At 55.3% G+C, this 26,275-nt stretch overlaps 9 protein-coding genes across 9 annotated transcripts; 5 read left to right on the forward strand and 4 right to left on the reverse strand.

The window, feature by feature from the left end:
- Positions 1-1,308: 1,308 nt before the first annotated feature.
- On the forward strand, positions 1,309-4,980 carry GUITHDRAFT_160648 (hypothetical protein; the record flags this gene model as incomplete). Its single annotated transcript, XM_005841286.1, has 1 exon — positions 1,309-4,980. The coding sequence occupies one exon, from the start codon at positions 1,309-1,311 to the stop codon at positions 4,879-4,881; it is 3,573 nt and encodes a 1,190-aa protein (XP_005841343.1). The 3' UTR covers positions 4,882-4,980.
- Positions 4,931-6,023, reverse strand: GUITHDRAFT_99846 (hypothetical protein; the record flags this gene model as incomplete). The annotated part of the gene is made up of 6 exons (XM_005841287.1): positions 4,931-5,020; positions 5,078-5,167; positions 5,214-5,300; positions 5,345-5,515; positions 5,564-5,629; positions 5,685-6,023. The coding sequence occupies 6 exons, from the start codon at positions 6,021-6,023 to the stop codon at positions 4,931-4,933; spliced, it is 843 nt and encodes a 280-aa protein (XP_005841344.1).
- A 365-nt stretch (positions 6,024-6,388) lies between these two features.
- On the forward strand, positions 6,389-8,514 carry GUITHDRAFT_99847 (hypothetical protein; the record flags this gene model as incomplete). Its single annotated transcript, XM_005841288.1, has 10 exons — positions 6,389-6,498; positions 6,553-6,700; positions 6,749-6,997; positions 7,046-7,104; positions 7,547-7,742; positions 7,793-7,963; positions 8,023-8,115; positions 8,212-8,265; positions 8,310-8,399; positions 8,449-8,514. The coding sequence occupies 10 exons, from the start codon at positions 6,389-6,391 to the stop codon at positions 8,512-8,514; spliced, it is 1,236 nt and encodes a 411-aa protein (XP_005841345.1).
- A 132-nt stretch (positions 8,515-8,646) lies between these two features.
- On the reverse strand, positions 8,647-10,263 carry GUITHDRAFT_63563 (hypothetical protein; the record flags this gene model as incomplete). The annotated part of the gene is made up of 11 exons (XM_005841289.1): positions 8,647-8,712; positions 8,783-8,884; positions 8,935-8,997; positions 9,045-9,140; positions 9,193-9,240; positions 9,295-9,375; positions 9,429-9,503; positions 9,553-9,612; positions 9,663-9,761; positions 9,897-10,017; positions 10,067-10,263. 11 exons carry the CDS (start codon positions 10,261-10,263, stop codon positions 8,647-8,649), a joined length of 1,008 nt encoding a protein of 335 aa, XP_005841346.1.
- Positions 10,264-12,153: 1,890 nt separating this feature from the next.
- On the forward strand, positions 12,154-12,559 carry GUITHDRAFT_63545 (hypothetical protein; the record flags this gene model as incomplete). The annotated part of the gene is made up of 2 exons (XM_005841290.1): positions 12,154-12,267; positions 12,320-12,559. 2 exons carry the CDS (start codon positions 12,154-12,156, stop codon positions 12,557-12,559), a joined length of 354 nt encoding a protein of 117 aa, XP_005841347.1.
- A 1,330-nt stretch (positions 12,560-13,889) lies between these two features.
- GUITHDRAFT_99850 (hypothetical protein) lies at positions 13,890-15,215 on the reverse strand (the record flags this gene model as incomplete). Its single annotated transcript, XM_005841291.1, has 6 exons — positions 13,890-13,930; positions 14,177-14,624; positions 14,744-14,897; positions 14,942-14,981; positions 15,046-15,092; positions 15,169-15,215. The coding sequence occupies 6 exons, from the start codon at positions 15,213-15,215 to the stop codon at positions 13,890-13,892; spliced, it is 777 nt and encodes a 258-aa protein (XP_005841348.1).
- Positions 15,216-16,980: 1,765 nt separating this feature from the next.
- Positions 16,981-18,746, forward strand: GUITHDRAFT_132115 (hypothetical protein; the record flags this gene model as incomplete). Its single annotated transcript, XM_005841292.1, has 7 exons — positions 16,981-17,070; positions 17,121-17,205; positions 17,257-17,390; positions 17,547-17,621; positions 17,680-17,868; positions 17,926-18,337; positions 18,382-18,746. 7 exons carry the CDS (start codon positions 16,981-16,983, stop codon positions 18,744-18,746), a joined length of 1,350 nt encoding a protein of 449 aa, XP_005841349.1.
- A 209-nt stretch (positions 18,747-18,955) lies between these two features.
- On the reverse strand, positions 18,956-20,683 carry GUITHDRAFT_132116 (hypothetical protein; the record flags this gene model as incomplete). Its single annotated transcript, XM_005841293.1, has 7 exons — positions 18,956-19,085; positions 19,130-19,174; positions 19,223-19,277; positions 19,331-19,549; positions 19,595-20,386; positions 20,414-20,488; positions 20,590-20,683. 7 exons carry the CDS (start codon positions 20,681-20,683, stop codon positions 18,956-18,958), a joined length of 1,410 nt encoding a protein of 469 aa, XP_005841350.1.
- Positions 20,684-21,067: 384 nt separating this feature from the next.
- GUITHDRAFT_99853 (hypothetical protein) lies at positions 21,068-22,980 on the forward strand (the record flags this gene model as incomplete). Its single annotated transcript, XM_005841294.1, has 7 exons — positions 21,068-21,232; positions 21,390-21,987; positions 22,058-22,134; positions 22,420-22,489; positions 22,541-22,608; positions 22,654-22,698; positions 22,888-22,980. The coding sequence occupies 7 exons, from the start codon at positions 21,068-21,070 to the stop codon at positions 22,978-22,980; spliced, it is 1,116 nt and encodes a 371-aa protein (XP_005841351.1).
- Between the last annotated feature and the right edge of the window lie 3,295 nt (positions 22,981-26,275).

Raw genomic sequence — 26,275 nt, forward strand, 5'->3', positions numbered from 1 at the left:
TCGACATGCCGTGCGTCGGTTCGGAAACGGCAGGAGCAATGGAGGTCCGTCGGGGTATTTCTTGAGGTAATGCTGGAGGTAGTCCTTGGTTGCTGTCCTCCTCCTCTCGGCAATGCCGACGGGCATCTCCTCAATCACGTTACTGTTGGTCCGACGGGGCAACAATTCCAATCGTTGTGATTCATCAAATCCTGGATTGAGCCTCCTGTAAAGCTTTTCAAGATTTACGAGGGGATTTGAAGATTGCTCCCCAGAACCGTGAACTTCCGTGTCAAGTCCGACACAACAATCCCAGGCGTTGCTTCTTTGCAAGAAAAAGATTTCGAGAAGAAATTTGAAATTGAAGATACGCTGATGTTTGAAATTGAAGATACGCTGATGTTATACCGACATGTGCACAACAATCCCAATCGTCCTGTCTTTAACATAGATAAACTCACATCGAATCATATTGTTGCTCCTCGTTACCCTGTAATTTAAACGATTTTAATCCAAATTTTGAGAGAATTTGGCTTCTCGTAGACAAAAACATTTCGATTCGGATTGTTGCCCTTCGGTTCGTGGTATTCCAGAGCGTCTGTTCCTGGTTGAGCAGGGCAACAATACGAAACGACGGGAATCAATTCCAGCACCGCGACGATCTGGATTGTTGCTCTACTTCATTTGTATCTTGCAAGCCTGCGTCGATTCGGATTATAAAATACCGGCGTCGATTGGGATTATAAAATACCGCGTCGATTGGGATTGTTGCCCTCGCTTCATTTGTATCCTGACGAGGTCAAGCTGAAATCGAAACGATTCGCATTGTTGCTCTTTTGTATCTTCTAGCTTCAATATTTGTACATGAGTGGGGATGTGGTCCATTTTGTGAGGCGCCCAAATGTGATCAGACCCGCCCCGGAGTGGTCTAACGGCAGTGACAGCGTTGCCTGCACGCCTTGAGTGAGGATGGTGGAGATGTCCGATCTCCTTGGCCGCACCGTCCAGGCAGTCACTGCCCAAGTCTCCTCACTGACTCTGCCATGATCAGACGGTGCCAGTGGGGTGCAATACTGACAACAGCCCGCTGTCACGTATCGACAGTGCCACGGTGCGTTGATTGAGCGGCTTACACGACTTGAAGAAGCGCAGCCGGGGTCCACTAAGTGAGAAACCGGGTGTTTGATCACTGATTGCGAGTCCGAGATGAATCGATCAGCCATGATTAATGCAACTGATGAACGTGTGAGGAATTGTTGTGGCGTAGGATCACTAGCGATGGATTGTATGATAGTCGAAGCGCAGTGAGGCGGCGAAAGACGACATCACATGAGCTCATTTCAGTCTCGTTCTAGCGTCGTTCCAAGTTCTTCGGCGGAAACTGACGCGAGGAAAGAAAGACGAAGTCTGACTCCATTCTGGGACACGAATGTGAGAGAAAAAGTGAAGGAGAATCAGGCGTCTACCTCTGTTGTGGGACATACAAATCAACCGGCTGCTACCTTCTCCTTCGAGAGCCGGAGGCAGAACCTGAAGCCGAACAAGAACTCTGACTTGTTTGCAGCGTCTTCGAAAGAGAAGAACGAGGAGGCCTTGAAGGGGTGGAAGCCATGGAGAAAGGCGTTGAACAAGTACAGCCATGAGGGCAAAGACAAGAAGAAGATCTCTCAGGCCTTGTCAAAGATCGCTGCTGAGACTCTGATCCAGTCAAACCCTCTGTTGGAGGCCTCGCAAGACAGTCTCACCCCCAATTATCAAGTTCGCGACCTCTCCTCGCTCTCTCTCTCTGACCTGTGCATCTTGAATGTGGCATTTCAAGCCGCCGACGTGGATAACAGTGGTGCTCTCGACATGCAGGAGTTCATCAACGCCTTCCTTCCGTTGCTGGCCGCGGGAGCCGGAGACCTTCACCTGATGTTCATGAGGATAGACGCGGACTGCGATGGCACCATAACTTGGGAGGAGTTTCTTTCTTTCATCGTCATGCAGGATGACGGAGCGATTCAACTCGAAACTGAAAGCTCGAGGAAGCTTTTTCAATATCCGAGCATCGCAGACAATGCTCTGCAGATCGTGGGGCACAAGGAAGTGGCAGCTGGTTTCATTTGCTTCGACGAGGTTGATAAGTACTTGTCCTACAGCAGGAAAGGAGACCTGCTCGTCTGGTGGCCAGACGCCATTGATGGGGTGAAGATCCGCAGCCCGAAAGCTTACCAAACTGACTTGTCTTTCATCGTCGGGCTCATTCATGTTGCCAAATTTGGGCATTCTGATAGATTTGCCGTGTGTGCTGCAAACAAGCGCCTCCTCTTCCTCGACTTGATCCGAGACAGCTTCAAGGTTGTGGGGCAGCTCGTTCTCGACATCTCACCCCTCTCCATCTGCATGATTGCCATCAAGGGCGATACAGAAAGCTCGAATGAGAGCATGATCGCCTTCGGAGACGACTTCGGAAGCATCCATCTGTACGATGCCGACAAGCTGGTGCACATAGCCAGCCGACATGAGCTCACTGCCAACGGCTTGTCCAAGGAGATGTGGACTGCTAGGGCCGCGTACATCAGCTCATGGCAGGCGCATGACAAGACCGCCTGGGTGACCAAGTTGGACTATCACGACGAGACGCGCATGCTGCTGTCGTCAGCGTCGGATGGGCAGCTTGTGGTCAGCGATGTCATTCGCCGAACGATCAAGCACGATGGCTTCAGACACAGAGGGGAGGTAGCGGATTTCTTGTGGATGCCCAAGTGGCAGCTGCTGGCTTCATGTGGTATTGAGAGGTACATCAGCATCTGGCAGATTCCCATCAAAAACCCCGCGTACAAGCTAGAAGGGCACCAGGCGTCTGTTCACAAGTTGGCGTATGGAGGTGGGCAACTCATCAGCCTAGACACGAGCAAGACAATCATCATATGGGACCTCAGAGATATGGAGCCCATCCAACGCCTGGAAGCAGCCAAAGTCCACCAGGAGTTTCCAGTGTCGAGCATCATCTTCGACGCTCGCAGGAACACGTTGCTGAGCATCTCTCGAAAGATTCTTCCATGGCACATATCAGAGCGCAAGGTTCCCAACGGGCACGCTCTGCCCATCTCCTGCTGCGTTTACAACCCCACCTTTGAGATCCTCGTCAGCACGGACGAGGCCTCGGTAGTGCGAGTGTGGAACGTCAACACAGGAAAGGCGATCATCCGTTACGAGAACGCGCACACCAACGCCAAGTCGGAGCCAGTCAAGATAACGGCAGCCACCTTCGACCAGACCAATCGGCGGCTCATCACAGGAGCGCATGATGGGAGCATCAAGGTGTGGAACTTCAGCACGGGCCAGCACCTGAGAGAGCTGGAGGGGTTTGGGAGCGGAGAGGTCACTTCGATCCAGAACTTCAGCATCACTCCCTACGACTACATCGTTGCAACAGGGTGGAACCACAAGGTCTCGTTCTGGGAGGAGTCAGGGAGCAGCACGGCAGAGAGGCAGGGCAGCAAGAAGGCAGTGACGCATCACTTCGAGGGTCACGGGGAGGACATTCTGTGCATGGTCTGCCACAAGGAGGCCAACCTCATCGTCACCTCCTCCTACGACGGTGACATCATCATATGGAACCACGAGCTCGGCATCCCCCGAGCTCACCTGGTCCTGCCCGGCATCCGCATGATGACGCAAGAGCAGAAGCCGATAGAGGCCATGGTGATCATCTGCTGCCCGAGCCAGGTGGAGCAGGAAGACTTGATTCTGCTGGTAACAGCCGGAGGAGATGGGGTCGTGAGGTTCTGGAACGTGACGGGGGCGCCTGAGCTGCTGCTGGAGTACACCATGAAGGACTCGAGGGACGCAGGTTTGTCCTCGTTGATCTCGTGCGAGAGGAGCAAGGTTATGATCCTCACTGACAACCATGGCTTCGTCTACGTCTTCGACATCCAGGCTACCATGAAGAGCGCGGGGCAGGCGACGGACATGTCAGACATTCGGCTGTGTCGTCCAGTGCAGAGGAGCAAGTGGCGAGCGCATCTTCAAAGCATCACGAGCGTCTGCTACGTCAACTCAAGGAGAATCGTCATCACGGGATCGCGCGACTGCACCATCTGCGTGTGGACGATCCATGGGCACAGACTGGGGATCCTCGGTGAACCTTCAGGATGGGAGCTGACGGCCGACATGTTCCGAGACTTCAGGCTGGATGAAGCAGCCTTCGATGCCTCGCTGCCGGAGGAAGAGGAGGAGAGTGGGCAGCGGACGGAGAGTCCCAGCCCTGTCGCAGAGTCGGGCAAAGACAAAGTTCAGCCAGAGAACGACTCGTCGAGCCGGATCCCCATCTTCACCCTGCAAGCTCAGATGACGGGGAAGAGGCTGGCAGTGACAGACCCAACACAGGAAGAGGGCAAGAAGACGATGGCTGACGAGTCGAAGCAGCAGGCAACTCAGAACGCTTTCTTCATGACTCAGGACTTGGATATCAGCACAATATCACGGGACGGTGAGCTCGAGGAGGACAACAAGGACACGGAGAGCATCAGCGACAGTTCGTCGTCCGAGCTCGACCTCCTCTCCTTTGCCGATGCTGGTCCTCTACGTCTGCAGGAGATGGGAGGGAAGCAGGAGGTTTCCATCAACTACGCGCTCAAGGACGAAGTCGACTCGATCCTCCAGCGGGCCAAGGAGAAGCGAGAGAACCCGGAGAAGTACTTCGAAGCTTCCTCCCTGGAGATCTCAGCGTACCAGAAGATGATAGTGAGCGACCTCCATGAGCTCTCCCTGCCCGCGTCTGTGTCAAAGAAGATGATGAAGGGCAAGAGGCTGGTCAAGGCAGCCTTGTCGCACGGCAAGGATCAGACGCCTTTCTCTGACGTTGACTCCGAGTTCGGATCGGAATCTGCGTTCGAGAGGGACAGAGCGCTATGAGCAATGCATGCCATGCTAGACGAGATTTCTGCTCTGATGACTTTTAACTTTATGTTTTCCAAACTGGTTTTCTCTTTTCAATGAAAGCTCCGATTCCTTCTTCGGCGTCCGCTATCTTCATGTTGTTGACCATCACGCCCTGTGAGCAAGCAATCAGCCTGTCGTCTCTTCTCGACATTCATTCCGCAAGTTTTACCTTGCCGTACTCATATGCTGCCACAAGGTCTTCCATACTTGCTTGCTTGTAGAACGCTGCCTTGCCGATGGAGATGGTCTCGGAAGGAGCCTGAACATGGGCGTCAAGTGACGGGAAGACAGCCCTGGACATGTACCGCAGCGATCTTCATCGCCAGACTTTCTGTCGTCGCTTGCAGGGCATGCGGGGTGGTCACTTGGTTCACTAGACCGTAAGACAACGCCTGATGTCCTCCATTATTCTCGGCCCCTCCCTCATCACGCGCACCTGCTCTGCCGTGAGCATGTCGCCGGTGAGCAGCATCGACATGGCATGCTTGGCGTGCATAGAGCGCGCGATGGCAACTCCTGGAGTTGTGCAGAAGAGCCCAATCTTGACACCCGGGGTTGAAAATGTTGCTTCCTCGGACGCAACCGCCAGGTCACACGCTGCAACCAGCTAGGCGAGAGATGAGAGGACAACCGCTGCATGCAGAAGAGGACATACCTGACAGCCACCCGCTGTTGCTAGTCCGCTGACCTCGGCGATCACAGGATACCTCACCTTGCGTATCTGCATGTTGCGTCAAGAGAAAACTCGACTACGGATTCCAAGGTGCTGGTCGTACCGCTAACATGAGGTCCGAGCATGCTGCAAAGACTTTCTCTGTGCTCCCGACAGTCTTCTGCAGCATGGAGAGCTCTTTGAGGTCATGCCCGCTGCTGAAGACCTTCCCCGCGTGCCGCAGGACCGCTACCTTCACGCTGCGGTCCTCTTCGAAGGACTGGATCTTGTCTCGGAGCTCCGTCATGAGGCTGAAGGAGAGGGCGTTCCTCTTGCTGTTGTCGTTGAGGGTGAGGAAGGCAACTCCTTCCTTCACCTCGCTCAGGATCTTCTCCTCCCCAGTGCTCATCCTCCTCCTCCCCAGCTCCCTGGCTACTCTCCCGAACCCCTGTCGAGCCAGCATTGCGAGATTCATCCACAGGGTGGGGGTACTCAGAGAGGAATGGAGGGGTACTTGTGTCGAATGAGGGGTTGGGGTCTTTTTGGTAAAAAGGGGAGGTAGGGGTGGGGCAAGTGGAGGAGGAGTGAGGAGGCCGCCTTGCTGTCCTCGTCCTCCTCGCTCCCCGCCGCCACCCCCCTCCCTCCTCCTCCTTCTCCTCCTCCTCTCTCCCCTGCTCCGCCCCTTCCTCTCTCTCTCCTCCTCCTCTCCTCCCTCCTTACACTTGGCCCCTCTGAGATCCACTGGCCTCCTCGAGCCTTGCTCGGTTCAGTCCGTGCGTCCACGGGCTGACCCAAGGACGGTCTCCTCCGCTGCTGTGCTAGCGCACCATGTCAAGCGCGGGCCACTCGCGCCGAAAGGCAGGGAATCCGAACAATGCGCCTGATGTCGTCCAAGAGAAGCAGAAGCTGAAGGCTGAGAAGAAGGATCAGAAGAAACGGTGTGACTCGTTAGCAAGAGGGGGAGGGTAGATGTGACTGACTTGAGTCTGCAGAGACGAGCGTATCAAGCAGCTCTCGTGGAAGTATGGTCTCTCCACGGCTGGAGTTGTCATCACCATCGCATGCATCTATTCCTTGGTCACCATCTCCCGCTCCAGCGTCCGCACAATAGAACTGAACAACGCGGATCTGCTGAAGGAGGTAGGAGGTCCGAGCGCGGTGGTGGAGGAGTGAAAGAATGTTCTCCAGGTCTTCTTCGGGGGAGATCCATGGATGGTCCATTGCGCCAACGAGAACACCACAGGGTTGTCCGCCGGCTTCCTGGGGGCGGCCAAGAGGCTGTCGGTGACGTCGTCGATCAAGTTTGGAGCCATTGATTGCGGTGGGAAGCTTCCTTCCAACAAGACCTTCTATGAGCGCTTCAAGCTCCCTCTCTACGACTTCAACAAGAACAGGCCTCTCGGCTTCTTGTTCGCCAACGGAGATTCGCCACTGCAGGTGACGAAACGAGACCTCCCAGTGTGCGAGTGACCTTTCGCATTTCAGATCCCCGATGACCTTTATAGTGAGCCCAAGAAGCTGTCGAACTGGGCAGAGAAGAACAGGTTCCTTCTCCTCCTATCCTCCTCCTCCCAACCCCCACGCCAAATTCTTCCGGGCCCGCAGATCGAGCTCGCTTCTACTTGCCGGCGATGATGTCCCATATATGTGTTAGACTCTTACCACCTCGTGTGGAGGGAAGATAAATTTCTGGGCTGAGCCGTGCAAGTGTCGTCGTGCTCGATCGAGGTGCATGCGAGAAGCTCGTGCAGAGCTGGAGAGGATCGGGGAGCAGTTCCATTCTTACTGAGGGGATGCGATTGCTCTCCGAGACTTTGTTGGTCAGACTTGGCATTGATGCTCCGAATTATGTGTTAGACTTCCGAATCACTTGTGTTGAGACTTTCTTATCGGCTGAGCCATCTGACCAACAGAATCTCTCTCCCCCTCCCCCTCCTCCCCTCTCCTCCTGATGTCATGTTTTCCCTTGACCTTGTCTTCACCCAGCAAGCCGAGTGTCAAGGAGGTGGCGTGGGATCGAACCTTCCAGAAGTTTTGTATCCTTCGGGACGCCTGTGTAATGCTGCACACCAAGGGGAAGTACAAGGCGCCTGCATGGCTGGTTAAGGTGATGACTCGCCATCGCGCCACCAAGTTCGTCAGTATCAATCGCAAGATGCACAAAACTTCCTTCGATGGTCAGGTCGGGCTTAGTTGCCGCGTCATGTCTCAAGAAGCTGAGCTCGTGGACAGGTGCGCTTGTCACGGGCCGAGGACAAGCCTCGTCTTGCTATCATGCAGCGGTCCAAGGATGGGGAAGACTTCAAGTACCGGGTGACGCAGTACCGAGGAGAGTGGAACGAGAAGGATGTGGAGAAGTTTGTCCATGATCTGGTTGTGAAGGGAGCAAGCCACAAGGACACGGTACTTTGACCTCCTTCTTCCTCTTCACAGCCTAGGATGACACGAGCTTGCTGTTGTAGGTACCCTTGGAAGGGAAGCCTTGGTTCGACGCTCCTCCTAAGGGTCAGAAGGGCAAGGCGAACGCAAGACAGGGAGGACAAGCCAACGAGCGGGTGAGTCTAACTCTCCCTCTCCTCCTCCTTACCTCAGCATGTGATCTGTCTGGCTTCCCCTTTGCCCTCGTCGCGTCTGAATGACTTGATTCACAGCGTCAGCGAGTTCGCCGCGAGCAGGCTAGCAGGGAGGAGAGCGAGCAAACAAGAGTAGGATCATAGTCAAGATTGTTCTCGTCCTCACAGTGTCGCAGAGCTCCCGCACTAGCAGTGCCAACCCAGAGGACAAGGACGCGGAGGATGAGGAGAGGAGGATGGAAGCTGTAAAGAGGGCAGAGCAGCAGGTAGGATGAAAGAGGTCCTTGTAAGGTTTTGCTGACATGCTTTGAGCAGTTGTCGGAGGAGGATGAGTTTGTTGTGAGCGACATCGAGGACGAAGAGGACAGCGGCATCGTTTGATCCTTGTGATGATCATGAGCAACATGTTCCGAGACAGTTGAGGGATCCCGAGGGGAAGAAATATTTTGAAATGTCCAACCTTGTCCTCCCTGCTTGCTTTCGAGTATTATTTCACTTGTCACAAACTTCTGCTTACGGCACTGATACTTCACGATCTCCGAGTTTGCAGAGATGAATGTAGACGTCTGTTCCATGCCCCTGGTAGGATCGAGTTACTTATCCTGCTCATGGCAAACGCCCAATGAACGCATGCCCAGCTCCTCCTTACCTGCATCGACATGACGTGCAGATCTCCTCCAAACGCCCTCGCATGGATTCGGCTCAGCGGCAGGCCGTGAGCAAAACCTGCCATGATCGGCCGGCCGGGTGTCTGCGGGTGACAGCAGGTGAGAGAAGCAGGGAGAGCGATCTTGCTCTCACATTGAGCTGCTGAAGTTTCTCCAGCGTGTTCCCAGCAGTTGTGAACGTGTAAGTCCAGAGGCGCTGGAGGCCAACGTGAGAAAAAGGTTTCAACTCGCGGCTCTTCTTACGTCCATCCCTGATCTCGGGATTCCTCCTCCCTTGTCCGAAATTTTGATGGCGATGTCTTCACTGCCCTCAGCAAAGACGACAGTGATGGGTTCCATCTAAGACAGCCAGCGCTCTCAGCCCCTCCCTCCCCACCCAGCACATGCCCACCTTCTCCGGCTTGTCGCGAAAGCGCTCGGTTACAGCTCTCATGGAGTTCTACATGGGAGGATGAGAGTCATGGAAGCGGGCGACATATCAGGCAGCCTCTACCTTGATCAGCTCGAAGAAGATGTAGTGGAGATGCTCGGGAATGTAGCTCAGCTTCAGCCCCAGGTTCCCCTCTAGGATAACCTGCCATGGCGGCGTCAGTTGGCCGTCTGGAATATTGAGGGTCGGAGACAAACCTCAGGAGATATCCCATAGCTCATCTCGCAGATGGCCCGGGCATCTTCAATAGCGTGCTCGCAGACGACAGAGGGCTGCGGCAACCGATCACGCGAAGGAGAGCGAGGAGGAGGGAGCTGACACCACGCATTCTTTCTGGATGATACCGATGAAGCCTTCTTGAGGATGGTGTAACATGATATGCTGAGAGATCTTGACGTCACGAGCGGTTCTCGCGCTCCTCTCGACCGTACCTGACCGATCAAAACTCTCACGCCCACTCTTGAAAGATAGAATCTATCCAGGAACTGCCCGAAATCAAAGGGCACTAACAAGAAGCGAGAGACGTCACTCTATACACCACCAAAAGGTTGCAAAGATACTTCCGGCATGCATCAAGACGTCCTTCTGCTGCTGCACATCCTTCCTCTCCTTAGCTAGCTCCTGCAAGTTCATGCAAACTTTCAGGAACGAAGGCATCTCCATACCCAATCGCTCACCTGCAGCCCTCGAGCGATGTTCGCTTGCACACTGTTATGCTCGGTCTTGATGTCATCGAGCATTTCAGTAAACCTTTCCTCCAGCTCTGTGGTACTCGGCTTCGGAAACCTGACCAGTCACCAAGTCAGGAGGAGGAAGGGATATACACTGAGCTCACCTGCGGATGCGGAAAAAGCTCCTCTCGTACAACTTCCGCACTCCTTTTATTGACACCATCTCTCCCAGGCCGAAGGGCAAACGTTTCAGCTCCCTCGCTCGCCTTGCAAGGCGGACAGGCAGCTCCTCGTGTAGGAACTGGGCAGCAAGGAGAAGTGTACGCTTGCTCTTGTTCGACGATGCACCGAACTGATACATCTCTTTCAGCGTGATTGTTGCAGGATGTCTGTAATATTGATCAGAGCAATCAGAGAAGAGCCAGAACAAGAACGAGGGGAGTAGAGTAGGAGGCAGTAGCCGTACATCGTCAAACATTTGCACCAATCTCATATCAGCATTCATCGTCATTCAAGTCAGCCAACAGCACGCTTTTTCACTATCATCGTCGTTCAACATTTTCTCTGCAGCATTGCCCTTGGGTTCTTCTACATCGATGTGTCTCACCTCAGCGAGTAGTACATGATCTCGTGGGTGTCCTCCTCCGATTCCGCTCCGTCGATGCTCATGAGACGAACGTGTCCAGGCGCCGCCAGTGAGTTGTGAGGCTGCTCAGGAACGCTCTGCCGCCATACATTCGCCTTGCATTGAGATGTCTTGGTTGCCGCTCCCTGCCGCACAGGAGGAGAGGAGGCACGCCGGTCACTCGAAGAGTTGGAGTAAGCATGGGCCTGCTTGGACGAGGCTGCTCCTAGAGGGAAGTGAAGGTGCAGGTCGAGCTGAGGAGTGGCTTGGGAGGGAGAAGAGGAGGGGGAGGGGGAGGGCAGGAGGGCAGGAGGCAGGCGAAGCCCCATGGAGCAGCGGCTCAAGGAGCCTTGCCAGCGGCTCATGGACAGCATGGGGGACGTAATGACCTCTGGGGGTGGGTCGTAACATAGAAGAAATCAGGGGTACTTGCCGAGGGGTAGGAATTATAAGGAAATTTAAGGAACCGTCTAAAAATAGAAGGAACCATAAGGAACTTCAAGGAACCTGTAAGAACCGAAACTTGTTACATGTTGGCGATGCGGAAGGGAGGAGCTATGACGTCCTCCTCTTCCTCCTCGCCCTCTTCCTCCCTCTCCTCCCTCCTGCCCTTCGTTTGCCTCGGATATGCCGTCGCATTCGCTCCCTCCCTCCCCGGGGTATCCAGGATGCGCCTGCCAGCGTCCGCCCCCCGTCCTTCTGCCGGCCTCCGACCCCGCACAGTCTCATCTCCTTGCAGCAGGTTGCTGTCCCTCCGGGCGTCGCTTTCCGATGGCACGTGGGCCAGGTGCGAGCGCGTCAAGGTGGACGGCAACGTCGCTGCCTACACGGAGGAACTCGAGGGAGCTGAAGTGGGGGTTATCCAACTGGACAAAGCCCTCACCCCTGCACAGCCCTACTACGAGGTTGAGATCGTGGAGCCAGGAACACAATCTTGGATCGGCGTCGGCCTGGCCGACAGTTCCTACTCTCTGGACAAGCAGCCGGGATGGGATGTGAACTCTGTGGGGTACCATGCCGACGATGGGTCTTACTACCGCTGCCCCGTCCCCGATGAGATGAGCAAGAGGTGAGTTTTGGTTAGCTCCGATGTCTCTCCTCCTCTTACTGGGAGGCCTCAGTGGACGACCAAGCCCGATGCCTCTCGTCGGGGCTCCTTTCCCTTGCTCCAAGGGAGATAAGATGGGCATCGGCCTTGAGTTCGACGACCGTGGAACCGCTCCCAGTGGCTTCCCCAGACGCGTCTTCTTCACCAAGAACGGGCTGGTGAAACAAAGCAGAACATGATTCATTCTTCCTTCTTTGCTTGATTGTTTTCCCCTCTTTCTTGTCATCGGGAAATCTCTACTCCGTCTCCTTCTTTCTCCTCTTCGTCCTCTTTCGTTTTTTCCTCGGATGCTGCTCGTAGCATTTCCTTCTTCCGCTCGCTAACATAGACGGCAGTACCTCGGGAGTGTGATCTTGGAGAAGCAGTTCCACTACTCCCTGTACCCGACTGTTGGCTTCAACTCTCCCGGCGCAAAGGTCTCCGTCAACCTCAAGGCTGACTACCCCAGGTGAGGAGGAGAAGAAGAAACCTGTTCTCCCAGCGCTCTTGTCCTGATTGTGTCCTGCAGCGTCCAGCTCATGCACGCTGCTCAGTTCTTCGGAACAAACGAGTACGCCATCGACATCACTTCCGACGCCATCGCCAAGGGCGCCGATGTCAACGTCAAGGACGCAGCTGGCAGGACGCCTCTGGTCTGCCTGCCTCTGCAAGTTGCTCGGAAAGGTGCTCACACTTTACTCGCAGCACATGGCCTCGGCCTACGGAGCCACCCCCATCGCTTCCCTCCTGCTGGAGAAGGGAGCTGATCCAGATGTGCAAGACAACATGGGCTTGACTGCCCTCCACATGTCTGCTGGCTACGTCAGGCCTACCACAACTAAGCTTCTGATCGAGAACGGAGCTGTAAGAGCCTTGCTCCTCTCCTTCTCTGCCCTCTCGTTGCTCTTGTCCCTCCTCCTCCTCCTCCTCCTCCTCCTGGTCTGATACCCGTAACAAGGACCCTGAGCTCCGCACTCAACGCAACGAGAGGGCGCTTGACTTGATCCGAAACTTGAGGAACATCACTCAGGTGAATAGAAACTCTTTCATTATTCATTCGTCCCCTCTTCTTGCTCCTTCCTCCTGTCCTCCTACCTCAGCTGCTACGGCGCATCATCCTTCGTTTCCTCCTCGTTCCTGTCTGCTCTTTGACAAGCGGTGATCAAGGCAACCTCCATGGGAGGACTCGTCAAGGATAAGCGTTATCCCCTCATGACTGGTACGTGCGCCTTGCTTGGATTGCCCCCCGGCCCCCCGCTCCCCCCCATCCTTCCTCGAGCCTCCCCAACTCAACCTTGATTTATCCACCTCATGATTCTCCGTCCTCCGACACTCTCCCCCGCCCTTCCTCGCCATCTCTATCTCCCTCCCTCCTGCCGATGTTTCGTCAACGGGTCCACAGATTCTGTCGTGATCTTTCCCTTCTCTTTTACCCTCAACCCTCACTCCTCCTCACTCCTCACTCCTCACTCCTCCTCCTCCTCACTCCTCCTCACTCCTGCATATACATCTGAATCTTCTTGACGTGCAGAGGTCATGGAGCTTCTCCTCGGAGTCACTGAGGACCCCAACGAGTGGGTTGTCCCTGCTCCTCCCAAGCTCTCCCAGGAGCAGGAGAAGGCGATCGCTGACGCCACTGAGAAGGTTCCATCGCACATGTCATGGCTCGCCGAAGTTGACGATGAGCAGGCCAAGACCATCATGGAGGAGATGAAGAAGGATCCTGAAAAGATGAAGGAGCTCGAGAAGGTGAGGAGGAGCAAGGGTTGGGCTCGGTGATGACCATGGAGCAAGGCCATGGAGCTCATGAAGGATAAGGACTTCCAGGAGAAAGTGCAGAAGGTGAAGGATGGAGGAGAGGAGCATGGCAGTGAGTTAATGCGCCTGCTGCAGTACGCCAAGGACCCGGAGGGCATGAAGAAACTCATCGAGGAGTTCAAGGACAAGGTTTGAAAGGATCAGACGCCCATGTCTCGTAATGTACAAGTGTGAAGTGATGGAGCAACAACGAAAGATTTTTAAATTTCTCGCAGCTTGAGATGTACCCTACGAGTCTGCACAATCCCTCTGTTGCGTTACACCTGTAACGGCAACTTCCTCCTCCTCGCTCCCCTCCCACCCCCTGCCCAGTGACTAGCATCTGTCGCTGCCTCCCCTGCGGCTTCTCCTTCAACCCGACTCACCCACAAGTTCTCCTATCGCCCTAACTTCACGCTTGCACTATCTTGCTATTCTGTGCAATAATTTACATCATGCCCCTGCACGACCCCGTTGCCTATCCAGGCATTCCATCCACCCCTGGAGGTCCTCGAGGACCTGTACAAGAAAGTGACTTAGCAGGGGGATAGCGACAGAATGGGACGGAAGCAGGGGCAGGACAGGGGCAGGGTGGGGAGCAGGGCAGGAAAGAGGCAGGGAAAGGAGCAGGACAGGGGCAGGACAGGGGCAGGGGCAGGGTCTCGAAGGGGGTGATGAAGGTACCCGGAGGTCCAGGAATGCCCGGCGGGCCAGGAGGACCGTCCTCCCCATCTCTGCCTGGCGTTCCGCTCTTCCCTGGTTGACCCTTCGGACCCACAGGGCCCTCCGTGTCTTCCTTCGTCTCGAGCTTGTTGAGGAGATCTTCTTGGGAGGTTCGGCGAATTGTGTCCATCTTCTCCTTGGAGTCTTCAACCATGCGCTTCAGCTCGCTCAGCTCCTCCTTCTGCTCCTTGATCTTCTCCTTGTTGTCATGCAAGATCTTCAACAGAAGTTTCATGTGCTTCGAGTTCCACTTCATCATCTTCATCACTGCCTTCTGAAACCCTACGTCCTGCCCCCTATGAGCTACTTCGCTGTGGATGCTGAAAAGGGCCTTGGGGAGAGACGGCGAGGAACTGCCCCCTGCTCCAGCTTGAGCAGCAGTGCCCGTACCACTCATGCTCAATCTCTGCAGCTTTGCTTGTGCCGGAGCCGAGTTGGAGGCGTAACTCGTGTCAAGTCTGTGCCTGATGTTGCTGAGAGCGTTCAACACCTGTTTCAACCTCTCAGCAACAAGATAAGGAATGCTGCTCTAGCAGACATGTTGAGTCGCAAGGACGTGAAGACTCAATGAGCTTGTGGAGGATACAATCTACAAGGGGCAGGACTCACCTCCTTTTCTCGCTTCGACCTACTGCTCTGCTGCTGCCAGAGGCCCTGAACCGTTGAGCTCTGCCACTTGGTCGACTCCGAGATCGGGTTCAAGGTAGATACTCTTGGGCGAGCGTGAATGTCCAGCATCTGATTCCTCGACGCCCTTCTTGTCCTGCAACCAGATAAGAGGGGGCTCAGCGTCGAGTTCACGCTTACTTCTCGATATTCCAGAGCTCGTTCTGCTCTCCCATCAGCTCTGGGGATCAGAGTCAACAGACCAGAAGGGAATGAGAATGCGGAGCTCCAAGATTTCAGCCTACCTGATGGCTCCCTGCTCGCGTGAAAGAAAACAGCCCCGATGATGATGCTGCAGAACCGCAAGTCAGAACAGCTCGGTTATCCCTCACAACCGACGATCACCTCAAAACAAACACGAGGAAGACCCCGGTATGAAGGGCGACTGCTCCAGCTTGGTGGGCCTGGTATTCATCATGAATCAGAACCCCCCACTTGAATGTCGACAAGCATTGATGGTGTGTAACATTCAAATTGCCCAAACTTTTGCCTCCTGTTGTAACCCTTTGGACTTCACTACAGTTCACTCTCCTGTACCATCTTCTCCATACCAACAGTAGACTATCAAAAATTCATGATGTCCACTTTCACTTCCTTTTCCTTTCATTGCCTCTGCTCCCGGGAGCACCCACTCCTCTTCACTCAAAACCTTAATACCCTCTCCATTCCGCGGCCAAGTTTCGAAGTGCTGAATTGGCAACAGAGAAATCTTCACATCACCCCTGCTCATGATAGTTTTCCCTCCTACATCACTTCGTTTGCTGACCCTCCGCCCTCCCTCCTCTTATCTCCTCCCCCCCCTTCCGCTTCTCAACACTCACCATCGTCGTCGCACCCCTTCGTTGGACCTGCACCCCCACCCCTTTTAGTACAGCATTTGTTTGGACAAACCCACCCGTCCACTTACCTCGTACAGATAAGCTTCACTCAACTTCACGCGGCGGGCCGGGCCCGCCGGGCCCCCGGCGCCGTGGTAGTGACCTACACTGTGACACTTTCTTCCCATCATCACCAGCACTGATGGACTCTTGCAGGATGATGCGTTGCGCTTCCTGTGGTGGCTGGCGGATCGCTCCGAGCCGGCGAACAAGCCTGAACTCGGAAGGGAACGGCAGCCGCTGGACTCGGGCCCGGTACTCCGGGGCCGATGGCCGGCCCGGAGTCTGAGTCGGCCGCCCGGTTCACTGACTTGAATTGATCGGATGCCGCAGTGCTGTACTCCCGCCCGGCCCCCGGACCGTGACACGGCGGGCTGTGGACTCAGCGACACTACTGGTAGCCGGGGAAGGGCTACCAATGATGCTCTTCCAGAAAAGGCAAGTGCGGGTCAACGCGACTTTTCTAAAATATGTTTTCTGCTCATGGGATAAAAAGTTTCGAAATTTTATCACATATTGAAATATTACAGTTTAATTTGCACACATGCAGCCCTGTTGACTGCTTATATTCAGGTTGCGCCTACAACAGTCATTTGAGCGACCCTCGTCGAAAAAAATGTTTTTTTGAGCAATGGGTGGGGTTCTATGTGTACATGGGATCTGGTACTCTTTGTAGTACCTTAAATTATATATCTATAATTTTCAAATTACATATTTGGTACTGAGAAAACTGTGCCATAGCAGTGAACCAATTACCCTACCCCTCGATAACATTTTCCCGCCTTCCGCTGTGGACCACCCTCCCCCATCGGTCCAATATACCACCATACGCATTGAGTACCCCTACCCTCAGTTTCCCTATCAATATGCACAAAATGTCACCAGATGTTACCAACCCTACCCTTGATTTGTAGCACAATTCTTCGACCACCACCCCGGCTCTGACCATGTTCTACCCCCACCCTATCTTCATGCGGATCGCCATGAAGCCTCTTTTCCCGCTTCCTCTTTGTGTTGGCCCCTCAGCAGCCTGCCTCTCCCCTCTGACGCTCCTTCCTGACCTCTCCACATACCTCCATTCTTGTTCTCCTTCTTGTTGACCTGATCCGCATGCTCTGTTGTTAGCTAGATCGTCTTCCCCTTGCCTGCTGTGGGTAGGTGCGATTGTGCTCTTCCACTGTACCGAAACCCAGCATGGTCCACCATAGTGCTAACGAACTGCTTCGATATCGAGGCTAAATCGTCTTGTTCTGAAGCTGACTTGCTCCATGCTTTGCTCGCAGAAGTCCCTGGGCACGACGAATGTCCGGGAGCAGGTCGCACTTCGACGAGCTCCATGACGACGCCTTGGGCCCATCCTCGGCTGCGGAAGAGTTTCAAGATGTGTTTCAGGTAAGCCATGCCTTGAATTCTTGGCTGGACTCAGTCGTCTTTGTCTTTAGGAACTTGGACTCGACCCATACGTGACCACGTTGGGGCTGACTCAGGAGAACCCTACAATGAGGCAGCTTGCAAATGCCACTCAAGGTTCTTCCTCCCCTGCATGAGACATGTTCGAATGTAATGTGTCGATCTTAGCGAATGCAGTGTCGGGCCTAATTGAACTGGCAAAACTGCCCAGAGACGATCAGGACAATGATTTGGGATCGCCGAGCAAACGATACCGCATGGACCCGTCCGATGATAACAAGGCGACACCCGTTCGTCAGCGAGTGAATATCGATGGTTCGACCTGGGGGGATAAGAGTCCGAGCACGTTGGATTCTCCATGTGCTAGGCGGGATATTTCTCATCGGTGCTCCGGACTTTTCTCAACGTGCGCGAATGGCGTGTCATTGTGGTTTCTCACTCACTGACACGATGTTCAGGCCAACAACAAGCCCCGTAAAAAACGAGGAACCCAGTGTGACAAACTCAAGATCGAAAAGAACAGTAACCGCAAGGTGTAGTGTCTCAGTGTCTCTGAACTTGCTGTGACTGCGTTTTATCAGCTGTGCAAAGCACAACGGCAGTCAGAATCATGTTGCAGAGGTTCCTAGGACGCCGGATCAGAGCAGAAATTATCCGGCAGAAGAATCGTCTTCCAATTTCTTGAATCGCCTGAATATTCCTGAAAACTCTGTATCGGATAGAGAAAGGAAGAACCAGGGCCTGCGTCACTTTAGTGCAAGGGTTTGCCGTTCCGTCGAGGTAGAGTTATTTTTTTATTTTCGTGTTTTTGGGGATGACACAAGTTTTCCTTTTCAGGCTAAAGTCTCGACCACATACAATGATGTTGCTGAAGAGCTCGTGAACGAGTTCAAAGAGAGCAACTGCGCAGATTATGGCGATGATAAGAACATCCGAAGGCGTGCATATGATGCGTTGAACGTCCTGACGGCCATGGGGATCATATCGAAAGATAAGAGAGACATCAAGTGGAAAGGTTTCCCTCCGATGAAGTCAGAGAATGGTTCCAACTCGAATCCGGCCCTGTCCAAAGAGAGGAGTCGACTGCTGCAGGAGATCGAAAACAAGAAGAAGGAAGTTGAGGACAAGAATACGCTTGTTCGTGACCTTGCTACTCAATTTGTTAGCTTGAAACGTCTGCTGTCGAGAAATGAGCTTACTGAACATGAGCCGTGCCACCAGAAGAAGATCTACTTGCCATTTGTGATAGGTGCGCTTGTATTCTGTTCGAATGTGCCGTAATCCTGTTCGCAGTTAATACGGATATGGATAACTCGGTCGTGTGTGAAATTTCTCAGGATGAGAAGTTCGCTGAGATTAATTGTACGAAACCATTCAAGCTTTACGATGACAGGGGCACGCTATCGAAGATGCAACTCCACTTATGCTCGGAGAGTGAACTGAACCAGATTTTGCCAAATCCTGGTCTTGTTCCATTTGTACAGACGATGCAGAACAAAACAAACTGTGGGGTCGAAAATCTAGCACAAAACAAGACATGTATTGCTCGGGAAGATGACTTCAAGACCAGCGGGTGTGAGAAGATGAGTGACGACGATGTTGATGGGGTTCACGATGATCTTGACGACGATGTGGATGCTGAAGAAGATGATTCATGATTTTGTCATGGGAGTTGCGTGTAGATTGGAAGGATGTGCCCTTGCCATCTCTCGTGCGTGGTTAACTATTGTTTGTCGTTGTGGGTTGTGTCTCTTGATTCCTTGTACTTGGGTTGATGGGGATGTCGATATTGTATACTACTTATGCTTGATGAAGTCTATTAAAAATCCTTTGATCTAACTTTTGTCCGCACCCTTCCTGTTGGACCTCACAAGCCCTTGTTCTTGAATATCTTGGTGAACCTGTTGACCCGGTAGGGGGCAAGGAGGTCGAGGTCCAGACCCTCGGCGATCTCCAACGCAGCAGCGGCTCCTGCCAGCGGGGCGAGGGTGATGCCGCTGAAAGCTGATGAGGAAGCGACAAAGGAAGAGAACACATGTACCTGTGCATGACCGCGATGTAGAGCCCCGGCGATCGCGTCGAGCAACTTTGACACCATGTGAGCTACAGACAAAGATCGCCCGAGCTGAACCACCTGCTGGAGCAGAACCCGATCACGGGGAGGCCATCTTCAGGAAATGGCCTGTAACCTGGACACGCCGTCATCGAGGCAGGGGAGGCGCCAGTGTAGAGGGGAAAGCACCGCAAGTCACTCGGCTCAGCTTCGCTTCCTCGATGACCGGCAAGATGCTCTTGGCTGCCCCTAGAGCCCGATGACCAAACGTTGAGAGCTCGGCAAGCTCTTCATCCTCCTGCTCTTCAGAGTGGGAGGCTGGCGGCATGTTGGATCTGAAGCCCTCATGCGCATATCGATCTACTGCATACGCTACGCTGGAAGCCCCGCCCGCCTCCTTGCTCTCACCTCCAAAGGCTCGTCAGCTGCAAGAGCACACACGTCATCCATTACCGATCACCAAAGAACCGTTTTCACGCTGGAGGATGTGGCAGTTTGGGGAGACAATCACTCTCTTCACCACGTCCTTGACGGGTTCGGTGTGAGCGAGGAAACCTGGCTTGTGCAGCAGGGGCACTTTGAATCCTGCCGACTTCGCCAGCTGCTCTACTCCCGTACCATTGCTCAGCACAACCACGTCGGCCGTGATCGTCTGCGGACCATCCCAACCCTGCGACCCGTGCAGGACGTACGTCACTCCCCGCACGTCTCCCTCGATGTCCCAGGGGAAGCCCGTCACGGTAGCTCCGTACACGAGCCGCACTTGCCTCGCCTCTGCTCTCCTCAGCATCTCATTGATCACCTTGTGCGGCTCCGTGATCCCCTCCGACGGGAAATAGGAGCATCCCGACTTTGTCCCCGACGTCCCTCCGAGCGTTTCGCATGCGATCCCAGGCTGGAGGTCAGGGACTTGCGACCATTCGACCTTGTGGCAGGGATACTCGTCGACCTCCTGCTTCGGGTTCTCGTTGAGGAGGAGGCTGCCGCACCAGTTCACATAGCCAGGGAACATGAGGTTCCAGAGGTCCATGGCAAGCATGTTGAACCTCTGGTAATGCTTCGGCTTCTTGGAGTTGGCGTTGATCCATGCCCATGAGAGCGCCGTTGCCTGCGTCCCTGCCGCCATCTCCTTCTCCAGCACCGTGACCTCGCAGCCTCGTCTCGCAAGCTCGTTCGCGATCGCCAGCCCCACGATGCCTGCGCCGACGATGACGACATGCCCTAGCGCAATGACATCAGCTGCTGCTGCGAGCAAGACAGGCAGCCACTCACTTGGCTTCGATCTCCTGGGGGACGGAACTGTGCAGCTCGCCTGCAACCCTGGATACAGCTCTGCTTGCCCTGACACTGCCAGAAAACGCAACGTAAGTGGGTCGTAATGGCAGATGGGAAGGCATGAGGGAAGGGGGACGAGGACGAGGACGAGGACGAGGACGAGGACTTCTGACCTTGTTCACGCCATCGTCTGAGTAGCACCGCTATCAAGGCTCCTCCTCCTGCCGCGGCGGCGGCGGCAACAGCCCATTGCGGCAACGAGCGCATCCCGTACTCGACTCGAAGCGCCTTGTGGGCCGGCGGGGGGAGGCGGATTTGTAGCAATGGCAGTCCTCATCAATGGCGGCGGGATCGCAGGCCTGACGCTGCGGTAGGAGGAGGAGGGGGGAGGAGGGAGGTGGACGGGGGGGACCAGGTGGTGGAGCAGGAGCAGAAAGAGGAGCAGGAAGAGGAGCAGGAAGAGGAGGAGGGATGAGGGAGGCTGAAGCTGAGAGATGATGGGGCGGATAGTGAGGACGAAGATGGAACTGGTCGAGGAAGTCAGACGGATGAGAAGGGTTGCGAGGAGGGAGGTTGAGGGGGGGGGATGATAAACTGGAGGGTCGGGAGGAGGTGGAGGGAACGGGGGGGGGGGGGGGGCATTTCTGACCGATGAACAGGCTAGCGCTCAAGCAAAAGTCGGTCGCTTCCGAACTGATGGACCTCGCACCAGCCCTTGCGAAGCCCGAGGACGATGTTCCCATAGTACTCACGTCTAACGCAGTTTACGTTCTGTCTCAGCTCGGTCTCTCGGACATGGTCAAGAAAGCGCCTCAGGTTCGTTGTTTTCTTTGTTGCACTGCCTTGGGCTGAATCTCGCCTTTCTGCTCCTCCTTTCTCCTCCTCCCCACTTCCCCGCCCTTCTCGTCCTCGTCCTCGTCCCCCACCCTCCCACCTCCACCCGCTCCCGTCATCCTCCACCCGCTACTCTCAGTTGGACAAGTGGGAGATCCGCAACATGGGAGACCAGGTGATGGGAGGTCTAGACTTCAAGAGCATAGCAGAGGAAACTTCGCTCAGGGGCTTCCCGACGATCTGCATGCAGAGGAACGAGCTGGTGCGGCAGCTGGTGAAGGCTGGGTCGGCCCTCGACGACAAGTCTGGCATGAGAATGGCGTGCGGGATTAAGTCGCTGGAGATGAAGCAAGGAAGTGCTCACGTCAGCTTCAGCGCGAGCACAGTGAAGCCGAAGAGCTACCGGATGGTGGTGGGAGCAGACGGACTAGCGAGTAAGGTCAGAGAGCTCCTCGTCGGGCCGATAGGAGGCAAGCACGTGCAGATCAAGTTCCCAGGATGGGGGAGGTGGATGTGTACGATACCGGCAGCACTGTTCCCTCTTGCGTCGGGGGATAGGACGATGACGGAGTTCTGGAAGGAGGGGAGACGGATAGGATCATGGCCGTGTGCTGGGGGCAATGTGGTGTTCTATGGCACAGTGCTTCATCCTCGTCCTGCGCCCATCCCCGACAACCCTCAAGCAAGGATCGATGCTTTCTGCAAGGACTTCGAGTTTGTCAAGGAGGATTTTGGAGGTGAGGAGGGGAGGGGAGGGAAGAGGAGGAGAGAGGAGGAGGGGGGGGGGGAGCTAAGAAGGATGAGCAGGAGCGATTGAAAGGATTTTTGAGCATCTTCACGCCAACAAGAAGAGGATAGATCTCAAGCTCGAGTACCCCGCGCAGGTCAACCCCCATTGCGAGGACTTTATCCTTTTCTTACAGCAGTCTGCAGCTGAAGGTGGAGGGAGACATCTTGCAGGGCTCGGCTGCGCTGATAGGACAAGCAGCATGGAGTATCAATCCTGCTCTGTTCCAAGATTACTCCATGGCAAGAGATTCGACCCCCCCCTGTCTGCTCCCTCCTCCTCTGCTGCTTCCTCCGCTTTTCTGCATCCCCTTCCTGACTCTTTTCTTGCCTTCTCTCCATGTGTTGTTTGACTCCCCTGCTCCTCCTTACTTAGTCGGCAGGCGATCGAAGATGCTTTCTCGCTTGCCAACGCCATCGTCAGCGCTGAAGGCGGAAAGCTACTGCCAGAAGGTCAGTGCAGGGTATGGGCCTCTCCTCTCCTCGTGCTGAAGTGGCAAGCAGAGGACATGGACATAGCGCTGCGAGCATGGAGGACCGCAAGGAGGTCAAAGGCAGCCATCGTTGAGCAGGTGGGAGAGAAGACGGGAGATCGTCTCTTTATGTAGCTGCTGCAGGCGTCCGAAGAATTCCACAAGGCTGCCAAGTCCTTCTCAAACAAGGTATAGGATCCTGCTTGGTGCTGCTGCTGCTGAACCTCCTCCGACGCCTCCTCCCCTTCTCCTTCGTCTCCATCTCGTCCTGGTCCTCGTCCTCCTTCTCCCCCACCCCCCCCTCCTCTTTTAACCTCGCGCCCGTGTGTGCACGCTGCCCTGCTTGTTTGCATGCTTGAGCGAGTGATGCGCGAGCAGGGGCTGATGGGATTCATCACGAGCCGTCTGGCTCCGGTGGCAGTCAACGAGCGTTCGATGAATGCTCGGTTCAGAAAGGTTTACAGGCTATAGGAGGGAGCGAGGACAGGAGGAGGAGAGGAGGGGGGAGCGAGGAAGAAATAGAGACGGGGAGAGGAGGCGGGGCGAAGAGCAGAGAAGGGAAGAGGAGGGGCAGGGCAGACCACGTGATGGCGGGAGCTGAAAAAAGGGAGCAGGAGGGGAGTTGTCAAAGAGCGTAGACTGCTATCTCTGTCAGTACAGCGTTGTTGTTTGCCGCGTCCGAGGCCATGACATCCAGCTATGAAGATCGTGAGTGAAAAAGCCGAAGGAGGGGGAGAAGGAAGGTCACAGCAAGAGATCGAGGAGGGAGGAGCGTGGGAGGAAGAGGATGGGTGTAGGGGGAGGAAGATGCAAAGGGCAAGGGAGGGCAGGTCTTAGAATGGGGGGAAGGGGCAAGGAGAAAGGCAGGGAGGTGGGGCAGGGGGCAGGGGAAGGAGAAGGAGCACAAGAAGGAGCAGAAGCAGATGCAGGAGAAGGGGCAGGAGGAGGGTAAAAGCAAGGGAGCTGGCAGGAGCTCTTACCTTGACTGCGGTGGCCTCTATGAAATCGGAGTAGAGAAGCAGCTCAGAGACGCCAGGGAGGATAGAGAGACGGCCAGGAGCGACAAGCTGGACCTGCCGGCAGCGTGAGGGATAGGAGGAGAAGCAGGAGGAGCAGGAGGGGAAGGAGAGGAGGTGCCAACATCTTCCGCAAGTCTTGACGAGTTGACCGGAAGAGGCTCCCAGGAGGTTGAGGACAGCTGAACATAAGAGTCAGCAGGAGGGAGCGAGGAAGGAGAAGGGAGGAGGGAGGGAGGAGCAAGGAGATGGTGGGGCCAGAGGAAAGGAAGGACGAGGAGGAGGGGGGGATGAGCAGAGCGGAAGAAGATGCTGTCTTTGCCCACCTGGGGCTCATTTTCCTTGGAATAAGACAAGAAGACTTGGGTGAGATGATGGTCTGACCGGCCCACCCCACTGAGGATGAGGATCCTGCGGGGAGGTAAGGGTCATGAGGAGGAAGAGAGGAAGAGAGGAGGGAGCGATTCTGACGCAGGAAGAGGAGGAACGAATATGCCATACAGCACTAAACGAGCGAAGGAGAGTAGCAGAGGGAAAGGAGGAGGAGGAGGAGGAGGAGGAGGAGGAGCAGCAGCAGCAGCAGCAGCAGCAGCAGCAGCAGCAGCAGCAGCAGCAGCAGCAGCAGCAGCAGCAGCATCGGAAAGGACCTATTGATCTTGGAGGGAGCAGAAAAGACGATCATGAGCTGTGCTTGCTCGATCCTGCCGTAATACGCCCAGCCGTTGTCCTCCCCCTCCGTCACCCCGTCGATGGTCATACTGGCATCGAACATGCTCTGACTGCTGCTGCCTCAGAGGAAGGAACCGAGACGAGACGAGACGAGACGAGACGAGAGGTAAGGAGAGGGGGGGAGAGGAGAGGGGAAGGGAGGAGAGGAGAGGAGAGGAGAGGAGAGAAGGAGAGGAGAGGAGAGGAGGAGAGGAGGAGAGGAAAGAACCAAGGAGAGGAGGGAGGGGTTAAGAGCGAACGGAAAGAGGACAAGAGACATAGATCAGACTTGCAACCACACCTGAAAGCAGCAACCACTCTCCCTCCGTGTGCAGCAAGAGCGACGTTGGACGTCATCTCATCCGACCATGGCACTGCGTCTCCTCTCAGCCCCGCACTCTCCTCCTCCCTGCTCACTCACCGTCTACTGAGTGCGAGGAGGACGAGACCAGCATCTCGTGAGCGTCGAAGTAGGCGAGGGTGATGGAATGCTTTCCCGGTAGAAGCTTCGGTAGAGGGAGGACGCAGAAAGAGTCGAAGCACGCTCCCTGCGGTCACTCTTACTACTGACATCAACTCCTCTCCCTCTCCCATTCGCTCCTCTACAATCTCATCCCCTCCTCGCCCATTTTATCTCCATTCGTCTCTCATCCTCTCTTTCCTCCTCTTCTCCTTCCTGTTGTCCCTACAACAACCTCTGCTCGCCTCCAAACTTGTCCACTCCGTCGTCTCCTCCTGCTGCTCCTGCTCCTGCTCCTGCTCCTGCTCCTGCTCCTGCTCCTGGTTCTGTTCCTGCTCCTGCTGCTCCCTCCTGTTCCAGCTCCTCCCCTCTCCCCTCCCCTCCCTCCCCTCCATCCAACCTGCGACACGTCATCCAGCAGCACTACCACATGATGGACGTTCTCCGCGCAGTACAGGCACCATGAAAATCGAATCTCCCCCACTGCTCCCTGCGGCCAATCTCTCCTCATGACTAGCTGCGCTCCCTTGCCGCCCGCCTCCTCCTTGCCGGAATGGAGCAGGAAAAGCATGATCTCTCTTGAGAGCGAGACTGAGGACGAGGAGGAGGAGGAGGAGGACGAAGGAAGTAACTCAGGCATCAATATCTGTGCGCTCTTCACCGTATGCTCTTCCTTGATCGGGCAGATTGCGTTGAGCATGCTGTTGAGGATCGTTCGCGCGATCAGCCTGCCGTTGAGCTTGCACACTCCTGCTCTCCCGGCGTCTCCGAAGTTCTCTCTCCTTTCTCCCCACGCGCATGCGATCCCCACGTGGTTCCCGTCGAACGCCTCCGGGAGGGCAGCGGCAGCATGGAAGGAGTCAACCACAAACACTCCGTTCCTCTTCATCTTCTCGGCCACCTTCCTTGCCCACCTCCTCGTCCTCCAGTCCGACAGCTGAACGTCCCGCTCTCCTTGCAGCATCCCCTTCTTCCTCAGCGTGCGGGGGATCGGAGACAGCCACATCACTGCCACTCCCTTGGACTGCAGCAGGTGAGCGACGCGGATCAGAGGGTCAATGTCGAGCAGCAGCTGCGCTAGAGGCGTCAGGTGAACCACCATGTCCCATATGGAGAACCCGAGCACAACAAGATGCTGCTGGCTTGCTCCTGCTCCTGCTCCTCCTTCTGCGCGCGACTTCTCCACCTTCTCCAGCATGGCGAGCATCGCGAAGTAGATCTCGTAGATCTTGGTGCACCACACGAAGTCAAGGGATCCTCCTCCCTCCAGCCTCACGGAAGAGTTGGAGTGCTTCGTCTGCTCCCTTGCCACCGGCAGCTCCGGATCCCAGTCCCCCAGCACGCAACTTGCTGCCTCCACGAAGATGTCACGGCAGTTTGAGTCTCCTGCAAAGAGGATAGATCCTCCTCCTCCTCGCAAGCACCTGGAGCACTCTCTCTCGCTGAGCATCCTGCTCCCGCATGCCCCTTCCTCCCATGCCCATCCTCCCTGCACCAGCGGACACTCGTCAACCATCGGATGTTCTGCTTCCTGCCATGCGAAGTCGTCTGCTCCTTTCTTCACCCACGAGCCTTCCAGCAG

The sequence above is a fragment of the Guillardia theta genome (assembly GCF_000315625.1).
Source record: "Guillardia theta CCMP2712 unplaced genomic scaffold GUITHscaffold_3, whole genome shotgun sequence".
Classification (NCBI taxonomy): Eukaryota; class Cryptophyceae; order Pyrenomonadales; family Geminigeraceae; genus Guillardia; species Guillardia theta.